The sequence below is a fragment of the Heteronotia binoei genome, chromosome 18, assembly GCF_032191835.1.
Source record: "Heteronotia binoei isolate CCM8104 ecotype False Entrance Well chromosome 18, APGP_CSIRO_Hbin_v1, whole genome shotgun sequence".
NCBI classification, from domain to species: Eukaryota; Metazoa; Chordata; class Lepidosauria; order Squamata; family Gekkonidae; genus Heteronotia; species Heteronotia binoei.
The window spans coordinates 30,708,521-30,722,851 of NC_083240.1; the positions used below are offsets into that span (position 1 = coordinate 30,708,521).

The 14,331-nt window shown below is 47.3% G+C and overlaps 1 protein-coding gene across 3 annotated transcripts in view; it reads left to right on the forward strand.

The window, feature by feature from the left end:
• The window catches only part of CLIP2 (CAP-Gly domain containing linker protein 2), a 77,301-nt gene extending 68,191 nt beyond the window's left edge, over nucleotides 1-9,110 (forward strand). For 2 of the 3 annotated variants that reach the window (XM_060258894.1, XM_060258895.1), the window contains 4 exons: nucleotides 536-695; nucleotides 3,747-3,932; nucleotides 5,799-5,861; nucleotides 8,040-9,110. In XM_060258894.1, coding sequence (XP_060114877.1) covers nucleotides 536-695; nucleotides 3,747-3,932; nucleotides 5,799-5,861; nucleotides 8,040-8,051 — 421 coding nt within the window. In that variant the 3' untranslated portion in view covers nucleotides 8,052-9,110. Of the gene's footprint in view, nucleotides 1-535; nucleotides 696-3,746; nucleotides 3,933-5,798; nucleotides 5,862-8,039 lie in introns of those variants that run through there. The other variant, XM_060258896.1, reaches the window with a different exon arrangement.
• The last annotated feature ends 5,221 nt before the right edge of the window (nucleotides 9,111-14,331 follow it).

Consider the following 14,331-nt stretch of genomic DNA (forward strand, 5'->3'; position numbering starts at 1 on the left):
AATCCCATTTTTTTTTTTAGGGGGGTTCAATATATCTGAATCTGAAAAATCCCCCATGGAAAGCTCATCTCCTGCCACAAATTTTGTTCATCTTTAAGATGCTACTGGACTCTTGCTTTTCTTTTGCTAAAAAGGTAAAGGTAGTCCCCTGTTCAAACACCAGTCGTTTTCGACTCTGGGGTGACGTTGCCTTCACAAACTTTTTACGGGGTGGTTTGCTATTGCCTTCCCCAGTCATCTACACTTTCCCCCCAGCAAGCTGGGTACTCATTTTACCCACCTCGGAAGAATGGAAGGCTGAGTCAACCTGGAGCCGGCTACCTGAACCAGCTTCCGCTGGGATTGAATTCAGGTCATGAGCAGAGGGCTCTGACTGCAGTACTGCAGGTTTACCACTCTGCGCCACGGGGCTCTTTTTTTTCTTTCTACTGCTACAGACAGACTAATATGGCTCCCCATCTTGGCCTGAGATAAATCCGCTTTGTATATTTGTCTTTCGAACATCTTTGTGATGCTTTCTTTGCTCTTCATCTAGAAGCCTCAATGAACTGCGTGCTTTGCTCTTGGAGGCCAACAGACATTCGCCTGGGCCTGAGCGGGACTTGAGCCGCGAAGTGCATAAAGCGGAATGGAGGCTGAAGGAGCAGAAGCTCAAAGACGACATCAAGGGCCTGAGGGAGAAGCTGATTATTCTGGTAAGTTCCGGGCCAGGGAGGGATTCAGAGTGCTAAGCACTGGGACTTGAGGTTGAACAGCCCAACGCTGTATCTATCCGCTGTAAAATCAACACAGAAATTACCTTTTTTTGCTAATGGAAGATATTTTATTTGTCCTGCATGGTGCAGGCAAAGAAGTTGAAGTGATAATGTAGCTACCGAGGTTAGAGGTATTGCCGGAACTGTCACTTGGCAGTGGCCTTACCAAGCAGGGAAGGCAGCATAGTAGAGCTCAATTTTGTCAACTCTTGTAAGTTTAGCAGTGTCAGTACTGGGGCAGGACACCTCTGCAGAGGAAGGCAGTAGCAACTCTGCTTCTCCACTGCTTTGAAAAAGCCCCTTTCTGGGGTCGCCGTAAAATGGTTGTGACTTGACAGCAATTGTGCGTGCCTTACCCACTTTTCTGGAACATGGGGTGGGTGCTTCATTGAGCAGCAGTGTTCAGGAGAGCCACAAGTGGCATGTCAGAGAGCCACAGGTGGCACATCAAAGAACCACAGGTGGTCCCTGAGCCACTGATCTAAAAGGTGTCCCTTGCAAATTGGGAAGATTTTTAAACAATTGTTATTTTTAATAGTCACTAACAGAAACCTCTTATGTCAGGGGGGCCATCTTGGCCATCTTTCTCCTGATTTCTCACGTGGGGCAGGGAAAGAATACCCCTTCAAAGTAGGGTAACCAGCCTCCCAGTGGGGCCTGAAGTTCTCCCAGGATTACAACTGATCTCCAGACGACAGAGATCAGTTTCCCTGGAGGAAATGGCAGCTTTGGAGGCTGGACTGTATTGCATTGCATTCCTGCTGAATTCTGCTGTCCATAAACTCTACCCTTTCCAGGCATCACTCAGATTTTCAGGAATTTACCAGGCTGGAGTTCATGGTTTCTAAGACAGTAACAGCTATGTAAGAAGTTCTTGGATTTATATCCCGCCCTCCTCTCCGAAGAGTCTCAGAGTGGTTCACAATCTCCTTTACCTTCCTCCCCCACAACAGACACCCTGTGAGGTAGATGAAGATACTGGATTTATATCCCGCCCTCCACTCCAAAGAGTCTCAGAGCGGATCACAATCGCCTTTACCTTCCTCCCCCACAACAGACACCCTGTGATGTAGATGAAGATATTGGATTTATATCCAGCCCTCCACTCCGAAGAGTCTCAGAGCGGCTCACAATCTCCTTTACCTTCCTCCCCCCCAACAGACACCCTGTGAGGTAGATGAAGATACTGGATTTATATCCCACCCTCCACTCCTAAGAGTCTCAGAGCGGCTCACAATCTCTTTTACCTTCCTCCCCCACAACAGACACCCTGTGAGGTGGGTGGGGCAGAGAGGACTCCCACAGCAGCTGTCCTTTCAAGGACAACCTCTGCCAGAGCTATGGCTGACCCAAGGCCATCCCAGCAGCTGTAATTGGAGGAGTAGGGAATCAAACCTGCTTCTCCCAGATAAGAGTCCACACACTTAACCACTACACCAAACTGGCTCTCCTGGCTGTATTATCTGGCTCTCCCACTCTATTATGTTTGTTTTTTTAAACAACCATAGTTTTGCCCTGACCTGGATAGCCCATGCAAGCCCTGTCTTGTTAGATCTTGGAAGCTAAGTAGGGTCAACTCTGGCAAGTACTTGGATGGGAGACCTCCTTGGAATACTAGACTGGGAGGACATGGCAGGCTCTATTCAGCCAGCTCTCTGAATGTCCTCCAAGCCCCCAGTAGGGGTCAGTCAGTAGAGGCTGCCATGATGTCCAATCACATCAACCATCGTTTTGCTCCTGTGGACACTTCTGTACCATTGAATAATTGATCAATTGTCACATGATACAGCCACAAAGATTTGTTTCCTTGGGTGAAAACCCAATATGGACATAAAAAGTAGCTTTGTAGTTCCTCCTTCCCACCCTCCTTTCCCAGCATCTCATCTCTGTTTTGTACATTTTCGAGATTCCTTCCTTCCTTCCTCCAAGGGGCTTTGTGCAACATGCGTGATTCTCTCTTTCATACTTTCTTCCAACAACGGACCTGTGAAGTGGGTCTGGCTGAGAGGGAGTCACTTACCCAAGGTCACTCAGCCAGCTTCATGAGAAATCCACGTCTTGCAGATCCTAGGCTGGCCCTCTAACCACTGCAAAGACTGTCTCATATATGCACGGTGAGCTATTCAATCCGTGGTTGTGTGAGACTGCAGTAGCCTCTAGTGGTGGGGAGGGGGGAAGTCAATCACCTATTAAACATGACCAGCAACCAACTCAACAGCTATCCTTCCTAGGGTACTCAGTGTTCTTATATATGATCCTTAAAGGTTTACAGCAACCCTGTAAGGCAGCCAATATTATCTCCAGATAAACAGGAAAGAATAGCTCAGAGAAAAGGAGAGAGAGAGAGAGAGAGGACTTCTGCTTCAAACAATCGTGTTGCTTGGGGCAATGAGGATTTTGCGGCCCACCACAGTGTTAGATAAATTTTATAAAATATAATTTTACAAAATATATATATGAGAGCCAGTTTGGTGTAGTGGTTAAGTGTGCGGACTCTTATCTGGGAGAACCGGGTTTGATTCCCCACTCCTCCACTTGCAGCTGCTGGAATGGCCTTGAGTCTTGTAGGAGTTGTCCTTGAAAGGGCAGCTGCTTTCTCAGCCCAACCCACCTCAAAGGGTGTCTGTTGTGGGTGAGGAAGGTAAAGGAGATTGTTAGCCGCTCTGAGTCTTTGATATTCAGAGTATAGGGTGGGATATAAATCCAATATCATCATCTTCTCCTTAATTGCTAGATGACCATGGACCCGTCACCTACTCTCAGCCTGACCTACCTCAGAGGTGGCTGTTATGGTAAAATGGAGGAAGGGGGGAGTGTGCTCTGAGTCCCAAACAGAGAGAAAAGTAGAATATTAATAAGTAAATGCATGCATATATGTGCCATGGATATGACCACTTAATGAGTTTAAGGCAGAGGCAGGATTCCAACCTGCATACCTCCCAGTTCTGAGAATCTTTCTGTAGAACCTTAAACCTTCTACCTTTGCAACAGGATAAAGAGAAATCGGTCACAGATCAGAGGCGATATTCTCTGATAGACCCTTCGTCCGAGTCGGAGGTTCTCCGGTTGCAACATCGGCTGGTCAGCACTGAGGACGTCCTGCGGAACGCCCTGGAGCAGGGCCAGCAGATGGAGAAGCTGATGGAAGCCATGAGGACCTGTCCTGAAAAAACACAGGTAGGTCACGAGGAAGCACCACTCTCTGCAGCCACTTCTACAGTGGAAGAGCCTCAGCTTTGCATGCAGAAGGTTTGATCCCTGGCATCTCCAGTGATGTGATGTGAAAGACTTCAGCCTGAGACCTTGGAGACTGGGCAACCATAGACAGTACTGACCTTGACAGATGAATGGCCTGAATCAGTGTAAGGAAGCTAAGAATAGGCCGTTGCTCCAGTGGTAGAGCATCTGATTTGCACACAGAAGGTTTGAGTTTTGGTTCCTGGCATCTCCAGTTTAGACGGATATGGTCTAGGTCAGAGATCCCCAGCATTATGCCAAAGGGCACCATGGTGCTAATTTATTTCCTGGAGTCCACCCAGTGTTTCTAAGAAGTGGATGAGGCTTGTGCCCAGCAGGGCTACTGATTGGCCAGTGGACATCGTCTGAGCAGATGTTTTTGAGTTGCTTCAGCGGCAGCTGCCACCACAGCACCAGGATCTTCACTGTATGATCAGAAGCAAGCTTTGTGTATACAAGAAAATGCTTTTAAAACAATAGTTCATTTTATAAAGCTTCCTGTTAAATGGAGTTTTGCCTGAAATGTTGAAGAGTTATCAGAGTTATACATGTCCTCACTCCCCTGACATTCTGTGGTTGGCTCCGCCTCCTGCAGCAGTCATTTTGTTGTATGGTTGGCTCCGCCTTCTGCAGCAGCCATTTTGTAGTTGCATCACCACCCTGTCAGAATTCTAGAGGTGCCCGCATGCTCAGAAGAGTTGGAGACCCCTGGTCTAGGAGGCATTGCCCCTCTTGTGCAGGGGTTGGGTTTTGCCTTAAGGGGGAGACACTGGATAGTATTGAAGAGAGAACAGTAGATGAGGAAGAGGAAGCCGGATGTCAGGATGTTAGCGAGCTGGAGAGCATAGACTACAGAGGTTGAGGATTCATCCCTAGGCAGCCTGGCAGGCACTGGGAGACCAGATGTGTCCTCCCTATCCCTTAGCATTGCTGAAAATGTGGCATATATCTCAGGTTCAGGCTTCTGGGCCAGTGGGATTCTGCACAGAGATCCCCATATGCGGTTTGGGTTGCCAAAAAGCAAGCTTCAAAGGAGATTTAGATCAAGACCGCAGTGCTAGAGAAGGGTGTGTGCACGATGTGCATTACCGCTTCCATCCATTGCCCTTCCTCTAACCAGCAATGCCCTCTGCCTGTTTTAAGCCCTGGGAGAGAAAAAAGTTACACACATCTGCATAGTGTCTGGTTCCCACCCCAGGCCTTTAAGCAGGGTCTGATTTGGAGAATCAGGGTTGCCAGCTACCAGGTGGGGCCTGGAGGTCTCCTGCTATTCTAGCTGGTCTCCAGATGGCAGAGGTGGGTTCCCTTGGGGAAAATGGCTGCTTTGGAAGGTAGTCTTCGTGGCATTAGACCAGTGGTGGCCAAACTGTGACTTGGGAGCCACATGTGGCTCTTCCACACATATTGTGTGGCTCTTGAAGCCCCCACTGCCCCATTCCTTCCTCCCTCCCTCCCTTCTCTCAAACATCTGATGTTCATGTCTTACAGCTGTCAAGCATCTGATGTTTATTCTATGTGGCTCTTACGTTAAGCAAATTTGGCCACCCCTGCATTAGACCCTTCTGAAGTCCCCTCTCCCAAGTCACGCATCATTCCTTTTGGGAGATGATTTCAGTCGTGCCTGAAATTCAAATGGCTGCACTTTTAAAAATATGTTGTTGCATCTTGCTTAAGGATTACATCTGAGTGGCCTGATGTTTTAATGGTGCTGGTCTTTGTTGTGAATGAGCCATCTGACAGTTGTGTGATGTGGGTCCATAGCTCACCTGAGACCAGCCAAGTGATCTTTCCTCCTCTTTTTTTTAGATGATTGGAAATTCTGGCTCTGCAAATGGGATCCATCAGCAGGACAAATCTCACAAGCAGGAGGTTGGTGATAGTCTGTCTAGCATGCGTGTTCATCTCGTTTGCCTTGGCTGGATTTACTTTTGATCCAAAGGTTGATGTGGTGTATCATGGCTAAGAGTATTGATCTAGGATCAGAGAGCCAGTTTGGTGTAGTGGTTAAGAGCATGGACTCTAATCTGAAGAACTGGGTTTGATTCCACACAGTTTCACATGCAGCTGCTAGTCTGATCTTGGGTCAGTCACAAGTTCTCTCAAGAGCAGTTTCTCTGACATAGAAGAAGAAGACTGCAGATTTATACCCCACCCCTCTCTCTGAATCAAAATCTCAGAGCAGCTTCCAATCTCCTTTATCTTCTTCCCTCACAACAGACACCCTGTGAGGTGGGTGGGGCTGAGAGAGCTCTCCCAGAAGCTGCCTTTTCAAGGACAGCTCTGCAAGAGCGATGGCTGACCCAAGGTCATTCCAGAAGCTGCAAGTGGAGGAGTGGGGAATCAAACCTGGTTCTCCCAGATAAGAGTCTACACACTTAACCACTGCACCAAACTGGCTCTCACTGGGGGACATTAAGCTGGTGATTCTCTTTCTACCTCATGGACATGGTGGATCCCCACTCAAGCAGACCTTATGAGCCTCAACACTCACCCAAGTCCCCTCTCCAGTGAGGATTGCCAAGGGGTACCCATGTTAGTCTGCTGTAGCACAAATAAGATGAAATTCCAGGGGCACGTTAAAGACCAATAACATTTATTCAGCATGAGTTTTGATGTGTCACTCACCACTCACTTCCTGTGCCCCCTTCTCTTGGGCTCTTTTGAAGGTTCAGGATGGACAAAAGGAAATACGTCCTTACACCGAGTGTGATTCAAATGTGGACTTTGCTGCCAGAGGAGATGATGATGGCCATAGGAATAAACAGCTTGAAAAGAGGATTAGATAGATTCATGGAGGAATAGTCTTTCAGTGGCTACCAGTAATTCTTTGAATTTCAGAGCCAAGAGGCAACATCATGGGAAGGCCTCGGCCTTTAGGCCCTGTTGTTGGCCCTTCAGAGGAACTGGTTGGCTACAGTGTGAAACAGGATGCTGGACTAGACGAATCACTGGTCTGATCAGGGCCTTTTTTTTTGTAGAAAAAGTCCAGCAGGAACTCATTTACATATTAGGCCACACCCCTGACTCCAAGCCAGCCAGAACTGTGTTCCTGCTCAAAAAAAGCCCTGGATCTGATCCAGTTGAGCTCTTCTGATGTTTGTTATGTTCTTAACCGTGAGCAGCCGCACCCATCTTTAAACAAGTGTAGCATCAATAGTCTGTAGCAGTTCCCTTGTGCTGCCAAGATGACAGCCTGTGCCACCAATCATTGCTGGCTGCACCCACCAGCGACAAAATGGTTGCCATGGGAGGCAGAGTCAGTCACAAATGGCTGGGGCATCTTGCCTTCAGTCAGGCAGTGTAGATCCTTGTGCTGTCATGGCAGCTGCTGCCAAAACAATGCCCCCCCCAAAAAATCTGCACGCTCAATCAGATCTCCAGTGGCCAATCAGAAGCCTTTTTTGGCAAAAGCCCCACCTGGCCCCACCCATCATCTATAAACCCTTACAGGGCACCAGGAAAGGTGTCGGCAGGCCCTACGTTACCCACAGATATCATGATGGAGACCACTGCTCGAGTGTACGCTGATGATGTCATTAGGCAAAGGGGTAGGGAGCCCCACGGTACAGAGTGGTAAAGCTGCAGTGCTGCAATCCAAGTTCTGCTTGCAACCTGAGTTCGATCCCAGCAAAAGCTGGTTCAGGTAGCCGGCTCAAGGTTGACTCAGCCTTCCATCCTTCTGAGGTCGGTAAAATGAGTACCCAGATGGGGGTAAAGTGCAGATGACTGAGGAAGGCAATGGCAAACCACCCCGTAAAAAGTCTGCCAAGAAAATGTCCTGATGTGACATCGCCCCATGGGTTGGTAACGACCTGGTGCTTGCACTACCTTTACTGTGGCGCAGTGTCCGCTTTGCATGCAGCAAAGGTTCCAGGTTCAGTCCACGATATCTCGAGTTCAAAAGACTGCGTTTGGCCTGAGACCCAGGACAGCTGCTTGCCAGTTAGAGCAGGCATTATTAACCTTGCTAGACCAAAGCTCTGACTCAGTGGAAAGAAGCGTTGGGTATGGTTCTCCTCCAAACCCCCTCTCTCCTTTTTTCTGTAGGAGAAGCACTGATGAAAGAGAAGAGGCGGAGAGGACTGCGCTACACGAGGCTCTGCTCCTGGAAACGGGCTGGACCAGAGATGCCCTTCCCCATCCCATTCCCAGCTTTCGCGTCACCTAAAAGCCATTTGCCAGTATTTCCGCTCAAAGAGCACAACTGCGTTTCTAGCGTACATTCGTGGACGGAGACAGGGCAGTTCCCCCCAGCCCACAGAGGTTCACATTTTGAAAGGGGGGCCTCATCGCAGAAGAAGCACTACAGAGCAGTTGTGTCTCCATTTTAATTTCGCCTCCAGTATTGCCTTGAGCTTTTAGCAGCATTCAGTGACAGTGGTGGTGGCAGTATGAGTCGGCGTCACCTGCTCACACGGACGCCTCGCTACATCAGCCAACAGGAGATGCCTCCATCCGGCGGCCTGTTGGAAACATCGGTGGCTTTTCAGTTGATCCCTGAGACACTTGAGTAGCTAAGGATTGACATGTGGCATTTATTTCCTCCCTCAGCATCCTTCTTCTGGAAAGCTCTTCCTTTCCTTTCTATGCTTGGCAGTGCCACAAAGAACTTTGGCATGGAGCTCTTGACTGCACAAGCCAGCTCCATCCCGAGATGTCCCGTAGACGTTTTCCAGAGAGGAAAAAAAGAGTCTTAAGACTTCTGAATGTGTGGATTCTCTTTAGTCCTACTCATATAATTGTGTGACTACAGATTTTCAGGTGGACCTTTCTCTAACTTATTTTAACTTAGTAACTGTTGAGTCTTTGGTTATTTTGGAGTTTACAAAACGGCGGTGGATTCTCTCTCTTTGGTGCCCATAAAGAGACTCCCCTTGGTTTAATCTGAAATCTCTCAAACGCATCCATACCGAGGTCTAAAAGCGAAAGCAGAGATGTATGTCTTGTTATGGTGGAGTTGTATGCCTAGCAAAGTTCTGAAGGTGTTTGGGGGTTTTCTTTCGTTGTGATTTTTTTCAGCGACTTCACCAAGTCTGAAGTGACCTCATATGTTAATTTTTTTCTATTGCCGAGATTAATCTCCAAATAAGAAAGAACGTTTGATTTTCTAGCATACAATTGGTGGGTTTGAGTGCATGTGTGGTTTTCTTCCCATTACAGGTACACAGGTTGAAGAGAGACATGTTCTTAGTGTGTGCCCAAAAACACTTGTGTTTTCTGAAATGGAGGTTGATCTCGAAAGGTTTTTCCACAGCGGATTTTGTATGCAGCTCGACTTCTGAACCGCGTGGGGGTTTTGCCTCCCTTACGGGCTGTATTGTTTGGTGATAGTTGCTCTGCCCCCCCCCCAAAAAAAAGTTTTCCTGAAAAATTCAAATTAAAAATAAGAGAGCAATTACCAGCAAAGGATATTGTCTGTAAGGGTGAAGAAAAGCCGGTATCGTTAAACCAAGTTGCATCAAAAACCTGGTCTGGAAAAACCCACGTATTGGGAATGGTTAATCTGTGAAGCGGATCTGAGTAGAGAGTGAAATCTCTGGGAAGAGACCGCCGAGATAAAACTTTTCTTTTTCTCTAATCATAGCTGGGATCTGAGCTTGAATTAGTCCTTGGTGGATATTTGCATCCCCTGTTGGTAGTACATTTAAATTAGCTCGTTTTTTAAATATCCTAACTGAAATCTGGCAGAGGAACAGTGGAATCAGATAACTGTTAACACTACCGCTACTGAAAAAAGTGAAATGTCCATTTTTGCCCTGTCCAGGGAGGGGGGAGAGAGCTGGAAGGTAGATGGCTGTACGATCTGCAGTTTGAGTTAATGCCAGTCTAATGATGCAGGCTACAAGGAAGAAGAGCTCCTAGCCATTCAACCAAAAGTTCCTCTCCAGGTTAGTTCATTGCTACCCATTCTGGGGGGCTTCAGCTTTCCTTCCCTACACCTTTTGTTGCCTGTTGAAAGTGACCACCTTTGCCCTGTTCTTCTTTTGTATTCAGATGGCTTTTCTGCATTCTCTTTTCCCTTTCTAGTGTGTTCATGTTGCTTCAGGTTACCCCCCCCCTTCTGCCTGTGTTTTGCTCCCTCTAGTGGTCAAGTTAATATTACATCACTTTACGTCGAGCGTAAAAACCCACAGTCTAAATCTGCAGGGGGGATATGTCGGACGTAAAGCAATGTCCTATCGAATTGGCTACCGGAGGGAGCAAAATGCAGGTAGAGCAGAACACCCTCCCCCCAAGCAACAGGTACACACAAGCAGGGAAAATGAGAACACAGAAAATTTCTGAGGAAGGAACAGCGGGCACGAGAGTCAGTTTTGGCAAAGTCGTGTGAGGTTGGAATCCTTTCTAATCGAGGTCATGCACAGCTGCTATTGCCCTTTTAAAAGCTCTGATCCCAAATTTCTGCAGTTCATCTAGTTAGGCCCTACGTTCCACCTTCCTCCTCCTCCCCCAGCCTTTTTTGCACAATCTAATTTTAGCAGGCCTCATTTTGTAGCAGGAGCTCCTTTGCATGTTAGACCACACACCCCTGATGTAGCCAATCCTCCTGGAGCTTACATTAGGTCCTGTATGAAGAGCCCTGTAAGCTCTTGGAGGATTGGCTACATCAGGGGTGTGTGGCCTAATATGCAAAGGAGCTCTTGCTACAAAATGAGCCTGGATTTTAGTGTTCAGAGTATGCTGTAGACCCTTAACCTCCATTGTTATGCTTGTTTTCGGTATGTGCAAAAGTATGCCTCTATCCCTGATCCAGCTTCACTTCTTGTCATGCAATTACATTGAGTTCTAATTGGCTTCCAAGGTCCCTTGCATCTTTCAGGAAAACCTTCCCTGCATTCTGGATCTGCAACGTGTTGATACTCCTGATGAGGAAGACTGGTGGGAGAAAGAAATGAGGATTCTCCCCAGCTGATGTAGATCTGGGCCTCTCTTTCTCTATAGGATACAGCTTGAATAATATCTACAGTATTGGGGGTGGGGTGGTGGTGGGGGATCCAGTTATCTGTCCTTCTATATATCTTGGCCACCTACCAAATTCCTACCATGCCTTTGCACAGCCTGACATATAAGCTAGGGAAGGATTTGTACTGTTATTGCTTAGCGATGTCAACGATTGAAAAGAAATGGATAGATATGTATGTAATGCCTCGTTCCTTGGACAATAACCCGGATTGGGCCTTTTCAGTCTCCCCTCCCTTCCAAGGTTTTGATGAACAAGAAAAACAAAAACTGTCTATCGGAACACAGCAGTATCAGTTGAAGAAGGGGCAAAAAAGGCTACAAACGGATTGTGGTTCTCTCCAATTCTTCCATTGTTATGCTTGTTGCCAGGTTTCTTGAAACTCTTGCATTTGGGGAGAGAAAGTGTCGAGGAACTACATTCCCTGGGGAGGGGTCTCAATCACTCTCTGTTCTCCCACCTCACCCCTGCTATTCCTGGTAAGGCACAACCATTGCTCCCTTTCCATCCATCGATCCTGGCAAGTTCTCTTTCCAGAGCTGGTTAGGAACGGATCCATCCTGAAGACAAACCCCTTGACAAGTGGGCTTAATAAAGAGTTCTGCCCTAGAATCATGGTTCAAAAAGGTTGTCACACACAACTCAATGACGGTCCATCGACCCATCTAGACCAGACCAGACCCTCCTCACCAGCAGGAAAAGGTGATGCTCTAAATAAAGTGGGTAGATTTGGGGGGAAAGGGCTGTGATTTCCCTCACACACACACATTGTGTTGTTTGGGGCGAGAAGATGAGGATTTGGTGTTGCTGGGATCCAGATCTCTCCATGCGGCCAAAAACGTAGGTGACCGAATTGCTGGGCTGAAGAGACGTTTGCAAAAACTTTTGACTGCAGGGGGGGAATCTCCCTGGAGATTAAGACCTAGCTGGCAATGCCAAAGGCCAGAAATTAGACCACAAGTTTATTTAAGATAGACGAGTGACACCAATAACCCAGTATGGTCTTCACCTCCTCCTCCTCTGGGTCCCTGGTTGAATATGCATGTCTGTTTCACATGAAAACAAAAGCAAGATACCAATGCGACCATCTTACCGGAAAAGCCAATTCTTCCATTGTTAATGGCGGCTTTCTAGCAGTTCAACACTTAATCTTGTATGGATCTATTAATCCACTAAACAAATCAACCCAGTTTATAGGGTAAGCTGATAATAGATGTAAAAGGAAAAAAAAAAAAAGGATAACCTTTTACCCATGTGGTATGTATTCCGATTTTGTAGTTTTAGTCAGTTTTTTGGCTATCAGATTTTGTTAGATAAAGAAAAATTGGTTTGACAGCTAATGTCTATTTTGTTATGGGCTTAAATTTTTTTGTTTATTTCCTCTGTACAAAAAGCTTTACAGACGGGAGTCTATTAAGTGTAACTACTTCTCCAGAATATTGTATTCATGTATCACAGGCCCTAAGACTGGCTGGCTGAAGTGTGGTGAGCTCATACTAAACCAATAAAAACTTGTGGTGGAAGAGAAGCGATGTGTTTGGTCCCTCCGCTTAAGATGTGTACAATGGATACAAAATGGCGAAAGGTTGCAATTGTGTTGGAGGATGAGGTTAAATATTTCAAACGCACTTAGGATGTGTGTGTGCGCTCTCTCTCTCTCTCTCTTTAAAAGAACGATCTGGAAGGCAGGTTGGAATTAACACGTGTTGAAGCAGGGCTATTTTTGTAGCAGGAACTCATTTACATGTTAGGCCACACCCCCTGATGTAGCCAATCCTCCTGGAGCTTACAGTAGGCCCTGTATGAAGAGCCCTGTAAGCCCTTGGAGGATTGGCTACATCAAGGGGGTGTGGCCTAATATGAAAATATGGTCAAACAAGACTGAAATTCCCACAACAAAGTTGAGGATGGGCAGTAGATTCCGGAAAGGCAAAAAAAAGTACTTCGTTCAAATCATAATTAACTGAGGAGGCTAATTGCCATACAATATGAAAAAGGACACGATGTTTAAGTTGGCTTTACAAGGGGGATTTGACAGACTGGTAGGACGGCTTGACCCATCAACGGCTGCTGCTGGCTCTAATAAATGGAACGGAGGTGTAGTGCATAAGAGCAGCAGACTCTAATCCGGAGAACCGGATTTGATTCTCCAGTCCTCCTCTTCCACACAAAGCCTGCTGGGTGACCTTGGGCCAGTCACCGCTCTCTCAGAGCTCACTCAGCCCCTCCTACCTTCTAAGGCACCTGTTGTGGGGAGAGGAAGGGGAAGGAGATTGAAAGCAGCTCTGAGACTCTTTAGGGGAGAGAAGTGAAGTGTAAAACCCAACTCTTCTTAAATTCAGTGGCAATAACCCTCTGACTAATCAACAGCTTGGGGGACTAAGGCCTCTCTCTGTGCCCTGCTCATAGGTCGGGGTGCCAGGTTCCTTGGAGCAGCCAGCAGGAAATGGGGGCACACTTACTGGGGTGGGGAGGGAAGCTGGAAATTAACACAACATGCCTACATGACTCAGAAGTGACATAGGTGTTTCATGGAGTGATGCTCTGGTTTTTGGGCAAAACTCTATGATAGCTTCTGCCATGGAGTTTTGCCCCAAAACCAAAGCATCACCCCCAATGTGTCTATGTCACTTCTGGTTCATGTGGGGGAGGTTTTTGTGAATTTATAAGAACATAAGAGAAGCCATGTTGGATCAGGCCCAACCAGTCCAACACTGGTCACACTGTGGCCAAAAAAAACCCCAGGTGCCATCAGGAGGTCCACCAGTGGGGCCAGGACACTAGAAGCCCTCCCACTGTGCCCCCCCCAAGCACCAAGAATACAGAGCATCACTGCCCCAGACAGAGAGTTCCATCAATATGCTATGGCTAATAGCCACTGATGGAACTCTGTTCTAGATGTTCCATCCAATCCCCTCTTGAAGCTGTCTATCCTTGTAGCTGCCGCCACATGGCAGTGAATTCCATGTGTTAATTTCCTGTATTGTGCAGGGGGTTGGACTAGATGGCCCCGGGGCCCCTTCCAACCGTATGATTCTACGTAGGCACAGAATGTTAATTTCTGGCATTCCTCCCTTTTTTTGACAGGGTGGTCAGCTGGCTGGTGGTGAAGAGGTGGGGGCTTAATGCAAGTACTTCCTGAGCCAGAGCTGGCAAGCCCAGCTATAAACAAGAAGAAGAACTCAGCTGGATCAGACCAATTGTCTATTTAGTCCAGCGTCCTGTTTCTTGCGGTGTCCAACCGGGTGCCTGCAGAAGTCCCACAAATGGGGGCTGTCAGCTGCCCTTAGGGAGTGAAAGGAGGAGGAAGGGAGGAAGGTAAAAGAGGGAATTCATGAGGATAGCCTAGCAGCTTTAACAGCTACGGGCACTGCTGTA